The sequence below is a fragment of the Athene noctua genome, chromosome 2, assembly GCF_965140245.1.
Source record: "Athene noctua chromosome 2, bAthNoc1.hap1.1, whole genome shotgun sequence".
NCBI classification, from domain to species: Eukaryota; Metazoa; Chordata; class Aves; order Strigiformes; family Strigidae; genus Athene; species Athene noctua.
Genome location: NC_134038.1, coordinates 1,725,891 through 1,744,961, shown reverse-complemented (window position 1 = coordinate 1,744,961; position 19,071 = coordinate 1,725,891). Strand labels below are relative to the sequence as shown.

Sequence of the window (19,071 nt, the reverse complement as noted above, 5' to 3'; positions counted from 1 at the left end):
CTGCCCTCAGCACTGATGTCCCTGAGGTGGGTGATGTCCCCAAGGTGGTGGCTTGGAGGTCCCAGATCCGATATGTCACCCTCGTCCCTATGATGGGTTCCAGCAGCGGTGGGGACACCCAGGTGGTGTGAGGGTGCATGCTGCAGCAGGCAGGGCCACCTGGGGAGGGGACATGGGACACAGGATGTGAGAGCCAGGGCACAGGGCCAGGGGGACACAGCAGGGACAATAGATACAACGCTGTAGGGACTCAGGGGACAGGGCCATGGGGAGACAGGGCCATGGGGACAGAGGGCTCTGAGGACACAGGGACATGGGGACATGTGGCTGTGGGGAGACAGGGCTATGGGGACATGGGACACAGAGTCATGGGGACACAGGGCTATGGGGACATGGGACACAGGGCTGGAAGGACACATGGCTATGGGGACACAGGGCCATGGGGACAGGGGACACAGGCCTGAGGGCACATGGGACATGGGGCCGTGGGGATGCTGGGACATGGGGACATGAGGCACAGGGCCATGGGGAACACAGGGCTCTGGGGACACAGGGACATGGGGCCATGGCACTCAGAGCCATGGGGACACAGGGACATGGGGCCATCAGGACACAGGGCTTTGGGGACACAGGGACATTGGGACATGGGGCCATGGGGCACAGAGCCATGGGGACACAGGGCCATGGGGCCATGGGAACACAGGACTTGGGACATCAAGCACAAGGCCATGGGGACACAGAGCCATGGGGACACAGGGCTCTGGGGACATGGGGCACAGGGCCATGGGGTACGGAGCCATTGGGACACAGGGCCATGGGGACACGGGGCACAGGGCCATGGGGACACAGGAGGACCAGGAGGACAGGAGACATGGGGACACAAGACACAGGGCCATGGAGCACGGGGCCACGGGGCCACAGCCATGGGGACATCGCGGGGCCCCTCCCGCCGCCTTCCCGGTCCAGCAGGGGGCGGGGCAGCGGTGCGTCCCGCCCTCCAGCCGCCCGTCCCCGCCCCCTCCCTTCATTGGCGACTTGCCTCGCTTTGCCCTCTCCCCATTGGCTGATCGGACCGGAAGTGCCGGCGCCGCTCTGGGCCGCGCTCCCCACCACTCTGTGGTGGCGTCCCCTGAGGCGGAAGAGCGGGGCCGGGGCGGCGGCGGGAGACGGTGAGAGCGGGGGGGCGGGGGGGCCGCGCCGAGATCCCCCGTCCCCGGCCTCCCCCTGCCGCCTCGCCCGCTGCCCCACAGCGGAGCCTTCCCCGCTGCCCCCCGGCCGCCGTGGGACCCTCTCAGCCCCGTGTGCCCCCGCCCCCGGTACCTCAGAGCCCTTCTCCAGCCCAGCTTCGATTTTCTCCTTTCATTTCGCTTTAATTTCAATGATCAGGCGCTTTCCAGCTTCCCCCCAGCACAAACCAGCAGGTTTCAGCGCCACTTAAACCACCACAAGCCCAAATAGCGCACATTGGTCTGGGTGGGCTCTTATTTCTGTTAACCTGGGAGGGATGTGTGCCCATTCTGTTGTTGAAGAGGTGGTTTATTCTTGGGGTTTTTTTGGTGGGGAAAACGGTTTGTTCTTAGGTTTTGATGAGGGAAGTGGTTTATTCTTGGGATTTTGGTGAGGAAAACGGTTTATTCGTGGGATTTGGTGAGGAAAACGGTTTATTCTTGGGTTTCTGGTGAGGAAAACGGTTTATTCGTGGGGCTTTTGGTGAGGAAAACTATTCGTGGGGCTTTTGGTGAGGAAAACGGTTTATTATTGGGCTTTTGGTGAGGAAAACGGTTTATTATTGGGCTTTTGGCGAGGAAAACGGTTTATTCTTGGGTTTCTGGCGAGGAAAACGGTTTATTCTTGGGTTTCTGGCGAGGAAAACGGTTTATTCTTGGGTTTCTGGCGAGGAAAACGGTTTATTCTTGGGTTTCTGGCGAGGAAAACGGTTTATTCTTGGGTTTCTGGCGAGGAAAACGGTTTATTCTTGGGTTTCTGGCGAGGAAAACGGTTTATTCTTGGGTTTCTGGCGAGGAAAACGGTTTATTCTTGGGTTTCTGGCGAGGAAAACGGTGTATTCGTGGGCTTTTGGCGAGGAAAACGGTGTATTCTGGTTTTCCTCTTTCAGCAGCATTTAAAGCACGGTGGGGTTTCTTGTATGCCCTGTGGAGAGAGCACTCTAAAAAATAAGTAAAATAAAATTGAGGTCCTGAAAATGGAAGATTGAACAGGGGGGAGTGGGACATGGAATATTATTCTTTAATTCTATCCTTTAAAAAACCCACAGAATTTCAAACCTTTGCTCTGCCGGCAGAGTTACGAAATGTCAGCAGCGAGTTACGTGGATGGCAAATAAAGGCACTGGTGTGTGCCACAGGATTTCTTCCACTGCCTGCTGCCACCTCCCAACTTCCTTACTGCAGAGCGGGGGTCTTGCCCCAGCACGGCTGCTCCCCGTACCCCCCTTGTGCCCCGGGACTGAGCCGGTCATCCCGGCATGAATCGAGCTGCGTTCCCTCGGCAGAAAGAGGGAAGAGTGTGAGTGTGGTTTGTGCCACCTTAACAGGGCAGGTTTGGTTATCAGCTCTCCAGCTGCGTGGTGTTTCTGCTGTGGCAGACCCAAGTGGGTGCTGTTTGAGGAGACCCGTGGTTTTCTGGGGGTGTTACTCCCTTTTGAGGCTACACCTTTAGATTCAGCAAATGAGTGTTGCCCAAAAGCAGCGCAGCAGCGTTTGGATCAGGTCTCTGAGCCGTCTCCCCGCCTGCTAAGGTTAAAAAATAAGAGTGAAAGGGAGATGGCTCCTGTAACAAGCTGCCACGATGAGCCCAAACACAAGGAAACCTCTAGGATCTGATCAGGCATCGGGTGATTTTATTATTTTTTTTAAATACAAACAGCGATTTATCTTTTCCTAATATGTTTAAAAATGAGCTCTCTTGATACTAATCCCTAGTGAAGTCCCCGGTGACGCTGCCCTCCTCCTCGCTGAGCTCTCTGCAGCCTTTCTGTTCAAGCTCTGCCTACATTTTCCTCCCAACCAACCCGTTTATTCTTGCTAGCAGCTGCGTTCACACTTCCTGCCACAATGCCCCGACTGTATTTTTACTTCCCTTAATTGCATCTGCTCAATTCCTCCTCTCTCCACTTCAAACTTCTAAGAAACTTCTACCGGGTAGCCCATGGTGGAGGCATCTTTTTTTTTTTTTTTTTTTTTTTTCCTTCCTTAATTTCCTTCATGGCCGAGAAACAGCCACATTTCTTGTTTTCTCTCTATTCTCTATATTCTCTGGTTGGGCCAAACCAGTTCTGTGTACCTGCAGGAAGAAATTTCCATATTCACCTATTTTTTTCTGTTGTAACAAAAAGTCTGGGTCCTAGCTGTGCATGATCATCAAAATTGAGATGGGGAGGGGTAAAATGCATGAGAATTTAGCTAGAATTTAGCTGAAAAAATGGATTTCTGATTCCAGATACTTGAATTTCTTTTAATACATTTGTTTTGAAAGGTGGTGATCTTTAGTGCCTCTAGTAATGCGGTCGGTGCTGTACTTTGTGTATGTTTTGAATATTATTGTGCTCTAACACAACACTGAAGAGCTCTCGTCGCGGACTGGAACTCCCTTTTTAAGAGAATTTTGCAAAGGCAGAATTTTGCTTTTGCCTCGCTCCTGCAAGTATGAAAAGAAAGCAGGAGGTGGAATTTAATGAGGCTGTTCTGGCTGTACGGTGGTGTAGAGAACAGGCCAGACGAGCTGCTGCTCTGTGCAACTTCTCACAGGGAGAGTTTAGTGGAAAAGACTGAGCTGGATTCTTCCCATGGGTGCACAGGGAGCAGACAGGAGGCAACCGGGGACAGGCAGGAACGTGGGAAACCTTGGTTAGACAAACTTTTTTTTTTTTGTTTACCATAAGGGTGATCAAACATTGGAACAAGGGACTGGGGAAGCTGTGGGATCTCTCATTGGAGATCACAGAATCATCTGGGTTGGAAAAGCCCTTGCAGCTCCTCCAGCCCAAGCATGACCCTCCCCCTGACCGTTCCCAACTCCCCCAGATCCCTCAGCGCTGGCTCAGCCCGACTCTTCAACCCCTCCAGGGATCCCGGGGACTCCCCCCTGCCCTGGGCAGCCCATTCCAACGCCCAACAGCCCCTTCTGCACAGAAATCCTTCCTCAGAGCCAGCCTGACCCTGCCCTGGGCAGCTTGAGGCCATTCCCTCGGGGCCTGGCGCTGGGGCCTTGGCTCCAGAGACTCATCCCCCCTCTCTGCCCCCTCCTGGCAGGGAGTTGCAGAGGGCCAGGAGGTCTCCCCTCAGCCTCCTCTGCTCCAGACTGAACCCCCCCAGTTCCCCCAGCCGCTCCCCAGCAGACCTGTGCTCCAGACCCTGCCCCAGCTCCGTTGCCCTTCTCTGGCCACGCTCGAGTCATTCAATGGCCTTTTTGGGGTGAGGGGCCCAGAACTGAACCCAGTAATCAAGGTGTGGCCTCACCAAAAGTCAACTGGGTGAGGCTTTGCGCAACCCGCTTTGAGCAGGAGGTTGGGCTTGAGACTTTTTCCAGCCTGAATCCTTCTGAGATCCTGCAACAACACGCACGTATCTTCGCTGCTGTGACTCCTCTTGTTTCTCACAACTCAGGGGAATGACGATGACCAGCCTCCTGCCTTCACCGGGGGACGGGAACTGCTACTACATCCTGACAGAAGACTGTGCCTATGGCAGCAAGTACTTCCAAGCTGGGAACATGTGTTTCTGCAGCGAGAGAAGTTACCTGCGCAACTTCTCCGATGACAGGCCCCCGGCTTGCTTCTTGAAAGTCATCATGCTGGATGACAGCTCCACCGTCACCATAAACATAGAAATCCTTCAGCCTGTGCGCGAGGACATGGCCGTCTTCCTCCTGGCCGTCAGCAGCCACAACGAACGCTTGAACTACTTCTTGGAGAGGCTGAGCCTTGAAGCAGCTCTGCAGGCCGTGCCAGGCCAAAAAGTGATGGTGGAGGTTGACCGTCAATATTTCCCTGGTATCATCCGCTACATCGGGAGCATTTACAAAAACACTTCACCTGTGCTGTCCCCGTTCTTCTTCGGGGTGGAGTTACAGGTAATGTGGCCAAAAAATAAGTAAGTTGCTTGTTTTCCCTTTATATTTGTGTATGTAACAGGCTGTTCTGACTTGTTTTCAGGGCGAGGGAGAGAACAGAGGGCGCAGCAATGGATCTTACCACGGCACCGAGTATTTCAAGTGCAAGAGGAACTGCGGGATCTTCCTGCCGTTCAGCAGAGTCCAGTTTGCTCCCGCGCCAAATGACAGCTGTGGGAAACCGAAGCCAAAACTGGACACGGAGGAGGTGGATCCTGTGAAAGTGGGAGATGCAGTTAGCTTCTACGTGGACGAGGTGCTCACAAAAGGAATAGCGATGGCAGTTTACAGGGAAGGAACACAATGGTTCGTGAAAGTTTGTCCGGTAAGAGCAGTCTTGCTGCCTTTTTCTCATTTTGGGGGATATTTTTAAAAATGGCGTTATGGTGGGACGTTAAACAGAAGTGGAAAGAACATCCAAAAGAGACATGAGGTTACATGCAAGCTTTCCAGGCCTGTTTGCAAAATTGGTTTGTATTCCAGGAATGCCCTATGTCTGACAAAGCATTTAGCTGATAGATTTTTCTCTCCTTTCAGGAAGAGGAAGGAACAACGGACATTTTCAGAGAAATCCCTATGGACTCTGTTGTGAAGGAAAACTTGCCAAGTAGGTTGCCATCATGTGTCTTCCCTGTGTACATTCCTGGGGATTTGGCATTTATTTCTTTTCTGCCGGCTGCTGACAAGCTGAAAGTCCAACAAAAGTTTCAGTTAGTCCCAACTTAGTTGATCGGCAGAGAAGGTCCATGGAAAAGTCTTAAGTTCTGGACGGAATTCCTTGCATTAGGCAACTAAAGCTGAGCCTACCCATTTGTCAGGAAGAAGAAAGAATCTGATTGCAGTGCAGAAGGATTTCCTAGAGGAGAAGGCACCACTGGTTAAAGAGTCTTTAATTTAGCTGTAGAAGATGGAGCAGGAGCCTCATCCTGATGCCAGACACACTCAGAACGGCACAGATGACAGCAGCGATGGCGTGAGTCATCGGACGAGCCAAGAAATTAGTGGAATCTCTTCGTTGCCATCAAAAGACACCGTGCAGCTGTCAGGGCCAGCCTGAGGGGAGCCGTCGTTAGGCTCTACACTGAGTTGTTTCATCTCACTAAAGGCAGAAAAATAATTTGGAAATAACCCCCCTACTGCCGTTTCAGTAGTGCGAAATGGCTCTGTGAAGGGCTGGATGAGCTCCAGGGCCAGCGAGAGGCTGGAATGTGCAGCCTTGGGTGGAGAAACAAGGAGCAGGATCATCCCCTCTCAGCCTGTTAGACCAGTTTGGCCGTATCACTGGGAATTACACCTTGTGTCTCTGGTGCTCAGCTTCATGCTTCTCCGTGTGGTCTATAATTTTAAAATAAACCCGGTATTAGGTGAGATCCAGAGGTGTCTGTCATTAGGTGTTGACTTCCTACCTCACCTGACGTTTTCTGTTGCCCACCAGGTTTATATTCACTGTTTGAGTCCGACATGGGCTTGGGACACCCAACCCAAATGAAAGGAGAGATAAACGAGAGCGGTGAGGAGTGTGAGAGCGGGAATTCATCCCTGGAGGTGAACTCCATGGTCCAGATCACCTTGGACAAGGGAAATCAGGTTTCAGGAATTATCCGCTGGTTGGGCTACCTGCCCCAAATTAAGGACAAAATGGCAGGAGTTGAACTGGTAAGGAGCAAAATATTTCCTGCTGTGAGATTGTATATCAGAACGGGCAGGTCATGGCTGCTCTTCTCTTTTAAGACCTTCAGCTTGTGGCTGCTTATCTCCCAGCCTGAGCTGGGCCTGTGACCTGTCAGAGTGTTAACTGTGAGGGCAAACACACAACTGTGCTCTCCCTGAGGCTGGGGAGGAGAGTTTCTGGTATGATGATGAGGGTTGGTTTGCTCTCTTCTAGAGCAATGTTATTGGAATGTGGGATGGAATAATTGTGAATCCTACAAGCAGCATCAAGAGGTTTAAAATATAACCAGAATAAATTAAAACAGTCAATAAAATGGGACAAAATTTGTACGCAGCTCTTAACATTTTAAGTGGCCGTGTGGGGGATTGCACCTCAGTCATGGAAAACCTGCTCTCGTGTTATTCCTCAATGCTCTTTTTCCAGGATGAAGATAAAGGGGTCACTGCTGGCGAATGGCTGGGCAAATATTACTTCCACTGTGCTCCAAAACGTGGCCTCTTCGTGAAGCTGCAGTCCTGCCAGCCCGATGTCCGCTTCCAGTGTTCGCACGAGAGCGACCTGAGCCTCGTGGATTACAGTGAGTTCTCTGGGGTGAGGGGAGACAGGGCTGTGCTGGGATAAGACACACTATGGAGAACCCTCATGCACGGTGTTTTAATTAGTGCTCTGCAGAGAGACCTGGGCAGGCTGGAGCCATGGGCTGAGCCCATCTGGGGGAGTTTCACTGAGGGCAAATGCCGGGGGCTGCCCTTGGGCCACAACAACCCCCAGCAGGGCTACAGGCCTGGGGAGGAGTGGCTGGAGAGCTGCCGGTCAGAGAGGGACTGGGGGGGGTGAGAATGAGCCAGAGTGTGCCCAGGGGGCCAAGGAGGGCAACGGCATCCTGGCTTGTGTCAGCACTGGCGTGGCCAGCAGGGACAGGGAAGGGATCTGAGCCCTGGGCTCGGCACTGGGGAGGCCGCCCCTCGCTGAGGGGGTTCAGTTCTGGGCCCCTCACCCCAAAAAGGCCATTGAATGACTCGAGCGTGGCCAGAGAAGGGCAACGGAGCTGGGGCAGGGTCTGGAGCACAGGTCTGCTGGGGAGCGGCTGGGGGAACTGGGGGGGTTCAGTCTGGAGCAGAGGAGGCTGAGGGGAGACCTCCTGGCCCTCTGCAACTCCCTGCCAGGAGGGGGCAGAGAGGGGGGATGAGTCTCTGGAGCCAAGGCCCCAGCGCCAGGCCCCGAGGGAATGGCCTCAAGCTGCCCAGGGCAGGGTCAGGCTGGCTCTGAGGAAGGATTTCTGTGCAGAAGGGGCTGTTGGGCGTTGGAATGGGCTGCCCAGGGCAGGGGGGAGTCCCCGGGATCCCTGGAGGGGTTGAAGAGTCGGGCTGAGCCAGCGCTGAGGGATCTGGGGCAGTTGGGAACGGTCAGGGGGAGGGTCATGGTTGGGCTGGAGGAGCTGCAAGGGCTTTTCCAACCCAGATGATTCTGGGATTCTGTAATATTCTTTGCTTTCTTTACATGTTCCAAAATATGTCAGTTTTAAGGATGCTGAGGTTGCCATGATGGTATTTATAGGGAATGCCCCACAGGTGTGAGAGAGGGTAAGTAATTTGTTACAGGGATAACATAGACGAGGACATCACTTACAGAGTGGTTCTAAAAATGAGGCCTTGGTAGCATGGATGTGTTGGAGAAGGGGAAGCTGGCAGGAAATGTTGGGGGGTAACAGAGGGTAGAAGACCAGAGCAACAGTCTTTGCAAGGCATTGTGAATGCTACAAGCAAGACAGGATTCTTCTGCCTATGGTTTTCAAGGCAGAAGAAAAGGTCTTGTATAATTTTATCGTGATTATGGAGAAGTGGTTTAGCTATAGGGGCTCTCCTTGCTACTGTTGTTAAATGTAAACTGCACATATGGCTCTGGAGGGTTGGAGTGGGTAGCTCAGGCCCAAGATGTCAAGTGTTGCACCAGGGGACTGAGAAAGAAGAGAAAGTTTGGAAAGGGAGAAAGGATTAAATCAAGAAATTCCTCCAAAGCAGACAGTGTAAACCAGCCGTTTAGAAACTAAAGGAGATCACTAAGTGAGAAGATGGGATTCCTGCATGGACTGCCCCAAAACTGGCCATAGGGACAAGGAGGAATGTCTTAAGGACATGCTGAAGAGAGGGGATTGAATTACAAGGGGATAAAGCTGAGGAAACGAGGAAGGACCAGACTGAGAAAGCCACCTCTGAAGCTTAATGAGAGACAAATCTTCATCCCAGCAGGAGTGTGGTGCTGGCTTCTGAGCAGAGCAGACCCCTGGGGCACTGGGGAAGGGCAGAGCTGAACCCAGACAAGGTAGGAAACTAAAGGGTCTTGATTTTGTTTTTTCTCTTGCAGGAGGGCAAGAAGTTCTTCCGCAGGCCCCAGACAGTTTTCCTCCCCTCAGGAACGAGGCAGCAGTGCATGTCCTGCGAGGGCGGATGAAGGGGATCCAAGGCCACTGTAATTCCTGCTATATGGATGCAGCTCTCTTCAGGTAAGGGCCTGCTGGGGTGGTGCTGTGTCATTAAGTGAGTGTTTTCTTTCAATTGGGCTGAGCCCTAAACTGCAGCATTTCCCTGGATTTCCAAGGTGGCTGGAAATGTGTCTGTTAGAGCAGAACGTAACTGTGTGGGGACGCAGCCTCGATGCTTCCTGCTTTTTTATCTCCTTCCCAGTCTGGTAGGTTCTCAGGCCCTGAAGTACCTCTCGTGAGTACCTCAGGTACCCGTGTGTGTCGTGCAGGGCGGTGAGAGATCGTAGTTCTCTAGATTTGGACTGTGCTGACTCTTGTCACTGGAGGTAGTGGCTGGAAACATTTCAAAGAAACCGCCCAGGAGGTCCCAGCTTCACTGTGCAGCACTGTTTGGAGAGGAAAAGACTCAGTGGTGCCCCCACCGTGCGCAGTTTTGGCTGCAAAGTACGAGATTTCATTCTCTCTGAGCTGTTTCCTTGCTTTGCTACCAGTGTTTGTTAAACCAGAGGTGGTTTTTCTCATTGCAGAGATGTGCTGTCACTCACTTTTCTGTAAGTGCATGCGTGGACTGTTGACAATAAAAGCCACCGAACACCAGGCATAATGGTTTGGTTCTAACTATTGCTGCAAACCCACTGGACTTCACTCCCCTCACACTTTTTTTCACAGCCTCTTCTCCTGTACGTCCGTGCTGGACTCCATGCTCTTCAAGCCCTTCACTCTGTGTGACAGGAATGTCCAAAGCATTCTGCGGGATGAGATTGTTAATCCCCTCCGAAAGTGAGTATAGTATGTGGGAATCCTGGAAATCATCCATCAGCCTTCATACCTTCTCTCCTGCCCTGCCAGATGGTACCTGTCACTGAGGGAAAGGGTTCCCTCGAGGGTTTCCTGCCAGCCACATTCAAAGGTTTTCATATCAGGTTTCTCTTCCAGTTTTTCCCTTCCCCAGGCTGTGAGGCTGTCGTGACTCTGACTGCGTGAGTCTCTCCTGCTCTGTAGGAAGCCCTGTGAGCTGTAGTTCTCAGTGAAAGGATTAAAGGAGGATTCCTGGGATTGAGACCACCTCTGTGGAGAAACCCTGGAGCTGATGAAGCAATGGCATTGTCTTCATCAGCAGTTAATCCCAGACTGGGATTGGATGAGTGTAGACCATGGCATGAGAGCTAAATTCTCTGGAATTTGTATCAAAGATACCAGGTTCATTCCTCATCCTCTCTAGAGAGGAGTGGAAGAGACAGGAGAGCTGACAACATTAAGACATTAATATCTTCCTTGAGGACCAGTGTCTGGCACTGGCTGCAGAAATACAACCCTGGGGCGTTCCGTGATGCTGAGATTTGATTGAGAGCGGCCCCAAGGAGAAGGACTCGGGGCTGAAAAATTGGATATGAGCCAGCAATGTGCACTCACAGCCCAGAGAGCCAACTGTAAGCTGGGCCGTGTCCCAAGCAGCGTGGCCAGCAGGTCGAGGGAGGGGATTGTCCCCCTCTGCTCCCCTCTGGTGAGACCCCCTGGAGCCCCGCGTCCAGCTCTGGGGTCCCCAGCACAGGACAGACATGGAGCTGCTGGAGCGGGGCCGGAGGAGGGACACGGGAATGGTCCGAGGGCTGGAGCAGCTCTGCTGGGGGGAAAGGCTGAGAGAGTTGGGGGGTTCAGCTGGGGAGAGAAGGCTCCGGGGAGACCTTGGAGCGGCCCCCCAGGGCTGAAAGGGGCTGCGGGAAAGGGGGGAGGGACTTGTCAATCAGGGGGAGGGATAGAACGAGGGGGAATGGGTCTAAACTGACAGAGGGGAGATTTAGATCAGATCTAAGGCAGAAATTCTCCCCTGTGAGGGGGTGAGGCCCTGGCACAGGCTGCCCAGAGAAGCTGTGGCTGCCCCCTCCCTGGAAGGGTTCAAGGCCAGGTTGGACGGGGCTTTGGGCAACCTGGGCTAGTGGAAGGTGGCCCTGCCCGGGGCAGGGGGGTTGGAACTAGATGATCTTTAAGGTCCCTCCCACCCCAAAGCATTCCATGATTCTATGATTTAAATACACTGGCGAGATAATCTGCTGCTGCTTCTCGTTTCTAGGACTGGCTTTGTCAGGGCTAGGAGCGTGATGCACCTGAGGGAGCAGCTGACTGAAAAAGGCCAGTGTTCAAGTTTTACCAACGCTGAGAAAGGTAACGTGCTCTCTGGGGCCTTCCTCGGGCTGTTTCGTTGTGCGTTGCCTCATCCAGGCACCAGGCTGACAACTTAATTATATGCTTCTCCCAGGCACGTTCGTTAACACGCCCGCTGTGCTCTTCATTTCATGCACACGTGAAATACTTTCAGCTTTTAAAACTCTACGGGCTTTTCAACTGAAATTTGTCCTCAAGTCTGAGGGAAAGATGGGAATTGCTGGGTCTTTACCTGGTGGCAGCTGTTAACCAGGAGGGGAGAGGAAGATCTGTGTGAACAGAATTTAAATAAAGGGAATTTCCTTTACCTTTATACTTTGACTTACTGATAAGTCCATCCCTAATGTCCTGGCTAGAATCCAGCTTGATTTTATCATTTTGCCAAGATCAACTTGTCTTTGAGTGCTAGTAAATTAGTTAAGATTTCTCAAAGACCATAGTCTGCTTAAAATAAACCAGAAAACACCTACAGCTGAAACCCACCGATCTCTGGTTCTACATTCCCATCCACGCACAGCAAAGCCCCGTGTAGTTTACAACAAGAAAACAGAATTCACCAGTCCCAAACATCACTGCAACGACCCCAAAGTACCTGGAGACTAAACAAGTGGCGTTGATTTTTTTAGAAACAGCAGGTACCCGGTCAGTGAACAGCGCTTGCGTTTTGTACTACTGTATATTTATTTTAGCCGAGGGTAGTTTTAACTGTTCAGGTTCTTGATTTTCCGTAGTTGTCCCTGATTTTACTTTGTGTTTATGGTTTTAGTGTTAGCAGTAATAATCTGTTCCAGTCTCTGAGGCAGTGTTGCTGCGATGGCCTGGCTTGTAAGAGTGCAGTATCTGAAGGCTGGTTTGCTTTTTTTCATGCTCGCCCTAGGATTTATGCATTAACCAAGTGCTCTCAGCTTTTGGCCTGATTTTCCCCTCCTTACCTAAAGTAAAAGAGGAGATTCCACGTTCACCAAAATGCTGGTTCGTGTTTCTCTGGCAGCTTTTTGCCTTCGGATGCAGCGGGGCAAAGCAGCGTTCCTGGGGTGGTGTGACCTGGGCTTTTTCTCTTCGCCTTCCAGATCCTGAGGAGTTCCTCAATCTCATCATGCATCAGATCCTGGGAATTGAGCCGCTCTTAAAACTGCAGTAAGTTTCCATCTCTACCCGGGCTCGTTAGTGATCCGCCTCACGATCACCGGGTGTTACTTGCCCCTTTTGATCGAGGCGTTGGAGGTGCAGCTCAGTGAGTTGCCTGCAGCTCCTCTCTGCTGTCCCTGTGATCTTGTCCCAGGTGACACAACCAGGAAAAGACACTTTTAAACTTCCCCCTGGAGGTGCCGCCTCCAGAAAACGATAATAAAAACCTTGTCTCGTCCTTAGGGAGAGCCAGCAGTGGTTTGAAAAAACGTAGTGTCCAACTTCAGCGTGGAGCCAGCAGTATTTGACAGCTTTGGGCTGTGTCCAGCCTGTCAAGCTGGCTCAGGTCCTGCAGCCTCTCAAACAGGGAGTCCATGGATACAGTCCCAGTTTTTCAGGACTCTACAAAGAGGATGAGAGGCTGAAGGAAGCCAAAAATAACTGTGCTGTTCAGGAGCATAGAAGGGGATTGTTGGGTTTCTGTGCTCCTTTGTGGAGCCGTCAGTCAAACCGTAGATCGTGGAGTACTGGGAAAGGCTGAGCACAAAGATGACTCTGTGCTGCAGCTCCCCTGCAAAGGGTCATCTGAAGGAAATTCTTCCTCTGCTGGCTCAGGGATGTGGGGCCTGGGGGAGATCTGCACACAGCTCACCTTCTGAATGCACCGAGTTTTGCTCTGTGGCTTTTGTACGTGTGGTTATAAATAGATCTTTCACCTGAGAAAGGGTTTGCTGGTGGTGCCGTAGCGCAGTTGATTGAAAAATCACTGAAGTGTCCTTTAATATTTACATCAACGAAGAGAAATCGAGTTTTGCTTATAGGAGCAGGATGTGATGCTATGGAGGGATCACGGCACTGAAGATGGTATTTGTATCCTCTTCTCGTTCATGTATTTAGCATTTCTAGGTGGAAAAAGGACTTTGTGTTGCACCAAGCAGCCCTTGATGCCTTGGGCTCAGAAGCTCTTGCAGGACAAACCCACTATGTCCTCTGGGAGCTCAGAATTTGGTGGCACCACATAAACAAGCCCCGTGCCCACTCCTTGCAGGTCAGGAGGCCAGAAGGAGCAGGACTGTTACTGCTACCAGATATTTATGGACAAACAGGAGGATCTGGTGGTTCCTGACGTGCAGCAGTTAGTGGAACGCTCCTTCCTGTCCTCTGATCTGAAGCTAGTGGAGGTGAGCCCAGCTACCTTCCGCCTACGCCGCTCTCTGCTGCCTCTTTCTTGCTTCCTCCAACATACCAGGGCCTGCCAGTGAGTCTGCAGTGGGTCTAGTTTGTCTCCTGTCCAACACTGCAAAGAACCAGGATACAGCCACAAGAGAGGTCTCGGGGAACCTGAGCGTGACCTGGGCAGAGGGCTGTGCTTTTCCTGTTGCCACTTTGACTCGTGAATAACCGGAGCAGAAAATCTTTATTCCTGGCAGAAGGATGGGGAGAAGATTCTCTTGGGCTTGTCTCTTCTGGCAGGGTGACCCATTTGACTTTCTTTTCCCAGATCCCATCTTGCTTCATTATCCAAATGCCGCGTTTTGGGAAGGAATATAAAATGTTCAGCAAAATCATTCCTTCCCTGGAGCTGGATATAACAGATCTATTGCTAGACAGTAAGTTGTTGGGCGATGGCAAAGCTGCTGGCTGGGACTGTGAGCAACCATGTGACAGGTCTCACCTCCTTGGGTTGTGAACAGATGTGAGGTGGGATCACGGAATCATCTCAGTTGGAAAAGCCCTTGAACTCCTCCAGTCCAACCATGAACCTCACCCTGACCGTTCCCAACTCCCCCAGATCCCTCAGCGCTGGCTCAGCCCGACTCTTCAACCCCTCCAGGGATCCCGGGGACTCCCCCCTGCCCTAGGCAGCCCATTCCAACGCCCAACAGCCCCTTCTGCACAGAAATCCTTCCTCAGAGCCAGCCTGACCCTGCCCTGGGCAGCTTGAGGCCATTCCCTCGGGGCCTGGCGCTGGGGCCTTGGCTCCAGAGACTCATCCCCCCTCTCTGCCCCCTCCTGGCAGGGAGTTGCAGAGGGCCAGGAGGTCTCCCCTCAGCCTCCTCTGCTCCAGACTGAACCCCCCCAGTTCCCCCAGCCGCTCCCCAGCAGACCTGTGCTCCAGACCCTGCCCCAGCTCCGTTGCCCTTCTCTGGCCACGCTCGAGTCATTCAATGGCCTTTTTGGGGTGAGGGGCCCAGAACTGAACCCCCTCAGCGAGGGGTGGCCTTGAATCACGGTGTGATTCTTCTTCCCTGAACACCAGTTTTGGCAGGAGAGGTTGGACTGCGGGTGACACCTGGAGAAGACACACCCTCACCCCTGTTGCCCTTGCAGGTCCCAGGGAGTGCTGCGTGTGCGGTGACGTTGCCACCCTGGAGTGTTCGGAGTGTTTCAAAGACAAGGTATTCGCAGCTACAGGCCTGAAGCAGTTCTGCAGCTCCTGCTCCAGACAGGTATTCTTTTTATTTTTTGTTTCGCCTGCTCACAAAATCTGCCTTGCTGGCTGAGTTTTGAACCCCCCAAAATATCCACATGTCCCTGCAGCTCTCCAGGTTGTGAGCATCAGTCCCACCGCCTGCATCAGCTGCGTGAGCGGGGTTAGGTGCTGCACATTATTGAACCCTCTGCTCGTAGCGAGCCTAAATAAACACTGATCCTTCATCTTATTGAACTCTCTGCTCACAGTGAGTCTCAATAAGCACTGATCCTGCACAGAGTGAGTGCTGGGCCCTCCACGCTCTCACCAGGAGCATCCCTACAGCTTTCTGACCTTTCCTGGAGGGTGGCAGGCTCCTACCTCAGCTTCGTGCTGCCGGCCTGTTGACACAAGGCCATTCCCTGGCATGCAGGGACCACGGGAGTCAGATCACTGGGGATAAACTGGGGATCTACCCCCTGCATGCTCCTTTTTCTGGCAGGCCAGGTTCAGTTCTGCCCCGCTCAGCAGTGCCACCCCGTTGTCCATCCTCAGGTTCACTCCCACTACCGACGCAAAACGCACAAGCCAACTAGGCTGCACATCCCAGAAGAGTTTCACAGCCGGAGCCCCCAGGGAAGCCAGCAGGTTCCTCGTGAGAAGATGGAGCTCTTTGCAGTGCTCTGCATCGAGACCAGTCATTACGTCTCCTTTGTGAAATACGGCCCCGAGAACGAACACTGGATGTTCTTTGACAGCATGGCTGACAGGCACGGTGAGAATCATTCTCCTGGTCTTCTCCACTTTGTTGTTGGCCTCCAGATCTCTCAGCTAAGGCACTATGTTACTGTCGAGTGTGATGGTATCTGCTTGAGCTGGAGGTACTCGGGGCCTGGTTTGGACTTTTCTCCTTCTTTCTGCGTTAGGTGATGAAAACGGCTTCAACATTCCCACAGTAACGCTGTGCCCTGAAGTTGCCAAATACCTGGACTTGCCGCTGGCTGTGCTGGCCCTGGAGCAACCTCGGGACATGGACGGAGTGGCCAAACGCCTCTTCTGCGACGCCTACATGTACATGTACCAGAGCAAGAAGATGGCTCTTTACAAATGACACTGCCCTTGGGCTGGCGCTGGCGAGCCCCGAGGAGGTGGAAACGTGAGCTTGGACCAACCCTGCAGCTCATGGTCGGTGAAAGAGGCTGACACTGGGTGCACCGAGCTTGTGCTTCTGCCTCTTCTTACCTGCCTGGTGTCCAACTGTCCATGTCAGCCTGTCTGGGTTTGTTAAATCCTGTACCTGGCCTTATCGAGTGATAGTTTGTACTTCCAGCAGACCTGGACTCGGAATTATTTACACTCAAATTCATTCTCATTTCCTACTTTCCATCCTCCTTCCCCCCCAGCCACCCTGTACCCTACCTCAGAGTCCTCCCCAACCCCCTTTTCTCCCTGCCAGCCCTCCCCCCTCAAACCCCAGGACCAGCCATCTCATCCAAACACCAGCAGTTATCCTCGGGTTGGCAAAGAGCTCAAGAAAACCACAGCCTCATCCTGCAGGAAACATCCTCACGTGGACTTGAGGAGTGAGAAAACCAGGAGCTGCAGCGGTGTGGTTAAGAGATGGGTCAGGATGAAGGTTTTTTTTCTGAGGTTTGGGATGTCACCTCACACCTAAAACTGTCCCTGAATTATCTGCACTTCCCTTATCCAGCACTAATACTCCAGCACTTTTTTACCCACCATCCCTTATTTTCAACCATGAGATTAACTGGATGTCTTGAGCTGCAAAAATGCTTTAAAAATACTTTTTTTTTTTTTTAAGAACAAAACTGGAAGAAAGATGGAGCGAAGGAACAGCATACAAGCTCATGCTTCCTCTTTTTATGAAAACTCTGCACTATTGCTACACAATTGGGTGTTTTAACCTCACTTTTAGCATGACTGTCCCATCTTTGCATCTTCTGAGAACTACGCTGAAGACCAGCAACAGAATTCCAAGGGGAAAAATGGAAAAAATGAGTACATCTTGATATTCCCCCCCCCCCATGAAAATCTAACTAACGTTTAGGGTCTCTGGGGATTAAGTATTCCTTAAATTAAATAACTTAAATTTGGAAACTGGGGGTTTTCTGCTGTTAAGCACATGCTGCCAGGGCAGTGGGAAGCTGTTACAGGAGGGAGTCGGTGCTATGAACAGACTTGCCCAGATTCCTGACGGGACACCAAAACCTTGAGGGACACATCCAGGAGCCACTGATGTGCAGCTGTAATCTTCCTCCTGCTCTTTTTTTTTTTTTTTTTTTTTTTTTTTTTCCCCCCCCTCTTTAAGGCAGGGTGCAGTAACTAAGATGCAGCCTCTAGCTTTGTGGCCAAAGACCACGTGATAACGTGGTTTAGGATCTTTTTTGCCTAACTGGGACCTCAACAGCTTGATGGTTCTATTGGCTTTCTGGTGTGTCCCTTATTTGTGGTGGCTACAAAGGAGGGCTGATGTGTAACAAACCCAGATTATTAACACACAATTAATGTTTTGAGAGCACTGCTGTCCAAATGGGCTTCCAAACCTCCTGGCTGAGCAGTCGAGCCTCAACATTGAGTTGACCACAAGGCAGCAACGTGTCCTCGTGGTAGAGAAGGTGAACGACGTCCTGGCTCGCCAGCAGGTCAGGAGAGGGGATCCTTCCCCTCTGCTCAGCACTGAGGCCACACCTGGAGTACTGGATTCAGTTTTGAGCTCTCCAGTTAAAAAAAGAAGAGAGTCCAATGAATGACCACGGAGATGATGAAGAGACCTGAGCACCTCTGAGGAGAAGCTGAGAGAGCTGGGACTGTTCAACCTGGAGAAGAAAAGGCTCAGGGGGAGCTCATTAATGTCCACAAATACCCGAAGGGAATGGGCAAAGACGACAGCCAGGACCTTCTCCGTGGTGCCCAGTGCCAGGACCAGAGGCACAAACTGGAACACAGGAGGTTCCCTCTCAACACATCACCATGAGGGTGACAGGCACCGGCACAGGTTGCCGAAGAGGTGGTGGAGTTTCCAGCCCTCGGAGATACTCAGAATGGTCCCGGGCAAAGCCAAAGCACCAGCGATTGAAGAGTCTGTGCGGGGGGAGGAGAGATGGGGGCAGATGTAGCAATCGCATCGTCCTGAGGATGGGTTTATCCTGCTCCTGCTTGGGAACCGACTTCTGACCTCTGGCTGGTCCCGTGGCCAAGGAGAGGGCTGGAGGGTGCTGCTGGCTCGCTCTCTTGTCTACGCAAAGTTGCTCTTTATTCCTTCTAAGAACTCGGGACAGTCTCTACTCAGGTACGCTGGGGGTTGGGCTCTTTAATCTCTGGTGCTTCTGCTCTAAAAACGTAACTTTTAATAGCAAACTGCTCATTTTCCTGGTGGTTTTTTTTTTTTTCCTCTCAAAATGCTGAGCGTGATACAGCGCCCACAGCACCCTGCAACGGGGAGCTCCAGCCTGCTGGGTTTTTCAGAAACAAGAGACCGTCAGGCCATGCTTCGTTAAGCTCTTTTAATATTTTTTTTTTTTTCCCCAATCAACAGGTGTTGCAAAGATCTAAACAAGATGGAAACCATAGCTGCTCTGGGAGGGGGTGTGATGCAGGTGCAGGGTCGGTGCCTGGGTGCATCTTGCTGGGGATCTCCCTCTCACCCTCCCTCACGGCACCTTCCCGAGCAGTGGCTCGATTCTGGGTCTGTACATTTTACAAGCTCAGGGGAAAATATTTACTATTTCGCTGTTACAGATTTGGGCAGAATTTGAGAAAATATGCAGGTTGTGGAGATTTTAGTCTGTATCTTTTTTTTCCCTCCCCCCCGTTCTGCACAATTTTTCTTGACCCTGTTTTGATAAAAACCTTCAAACAGTCATTACTGGAGACATGAGACCTTCCCCTCATGGAGCTACAGCGGGGTTTTCACTGGAATTAGGGGCACAAGATGCCACGTGGCACCTGCTGGGGCCACCCCCAGATGCTCTTATGGGTCAGCACTTGCTTTTTCACTCCAACTCTTCAGTCATAAACCACAAAATGAAGGACATTGAATTAAATGTTCAAGCTGAAGGCAAC

General features: G+C 52.0%; 1 protein-coding gene across 3 annotated transcripts; it reads left to right on the top strand.

Annotated features, from left to right (window-relative positions):
* The first annotated feature begins 1,135 nt into the window (after window positions 1-1,135).
* LOC141957233 (ubiquitin carboxyl-terminal hydrolase CYLD-like) lies at window positions 1,136-18,949 on the top strand. Of its 3 annotated transcripts, XR_012633085.1 has the most exons (16): window positions 1,136-1,169; window positions 4,626-5,091; window positions 5,174-5,455; window positions 5,668-5,737; window positions 6,566-6,786; window positions 7,226-7,379; window positions 9,167-9,305; window positions 9,954-10,064; window positions 11,356-11,447; window positions 12,518-12,584; window positions 13,624-13,756; window positions 14,077-14,185; window positions 14,907-15,025; window positions 15,544-15,763; window positions 15,915-18,298; window positions 18,545-18,949. XR_012633085.1 is itself a non-coding variant. In XM_074898325.1 (15 exons), exons 2-15 carry the CDS (start codon window positions 4,630-4,632, stop codon window positions 16,097-16,099), a joined length of 2,313 nt encoding a protein of 770 aa, XP_074754426.1. In that variant the 5' UTR covers window positions 1,136-1,169; window positions 4,626-4,629; the 3' UTR covers window positions 16,100-18,949. The 3 variants fall into 3 exon arrangements, 2 of the variants coding, with proteins under 2 accessions (XP_074754426.1, XP_074754424.1); XM_074898325.1 differs by having other exon boundaries at window positions 14,907-14,974; window positions 15,915-18,949; XM_074898323.1 differs by having other exon boundaries at window positions 15,915-18,949.
* The last annotated feature ends 122 nt before the right edge of the window (window positions 18,950-19,071 follow it).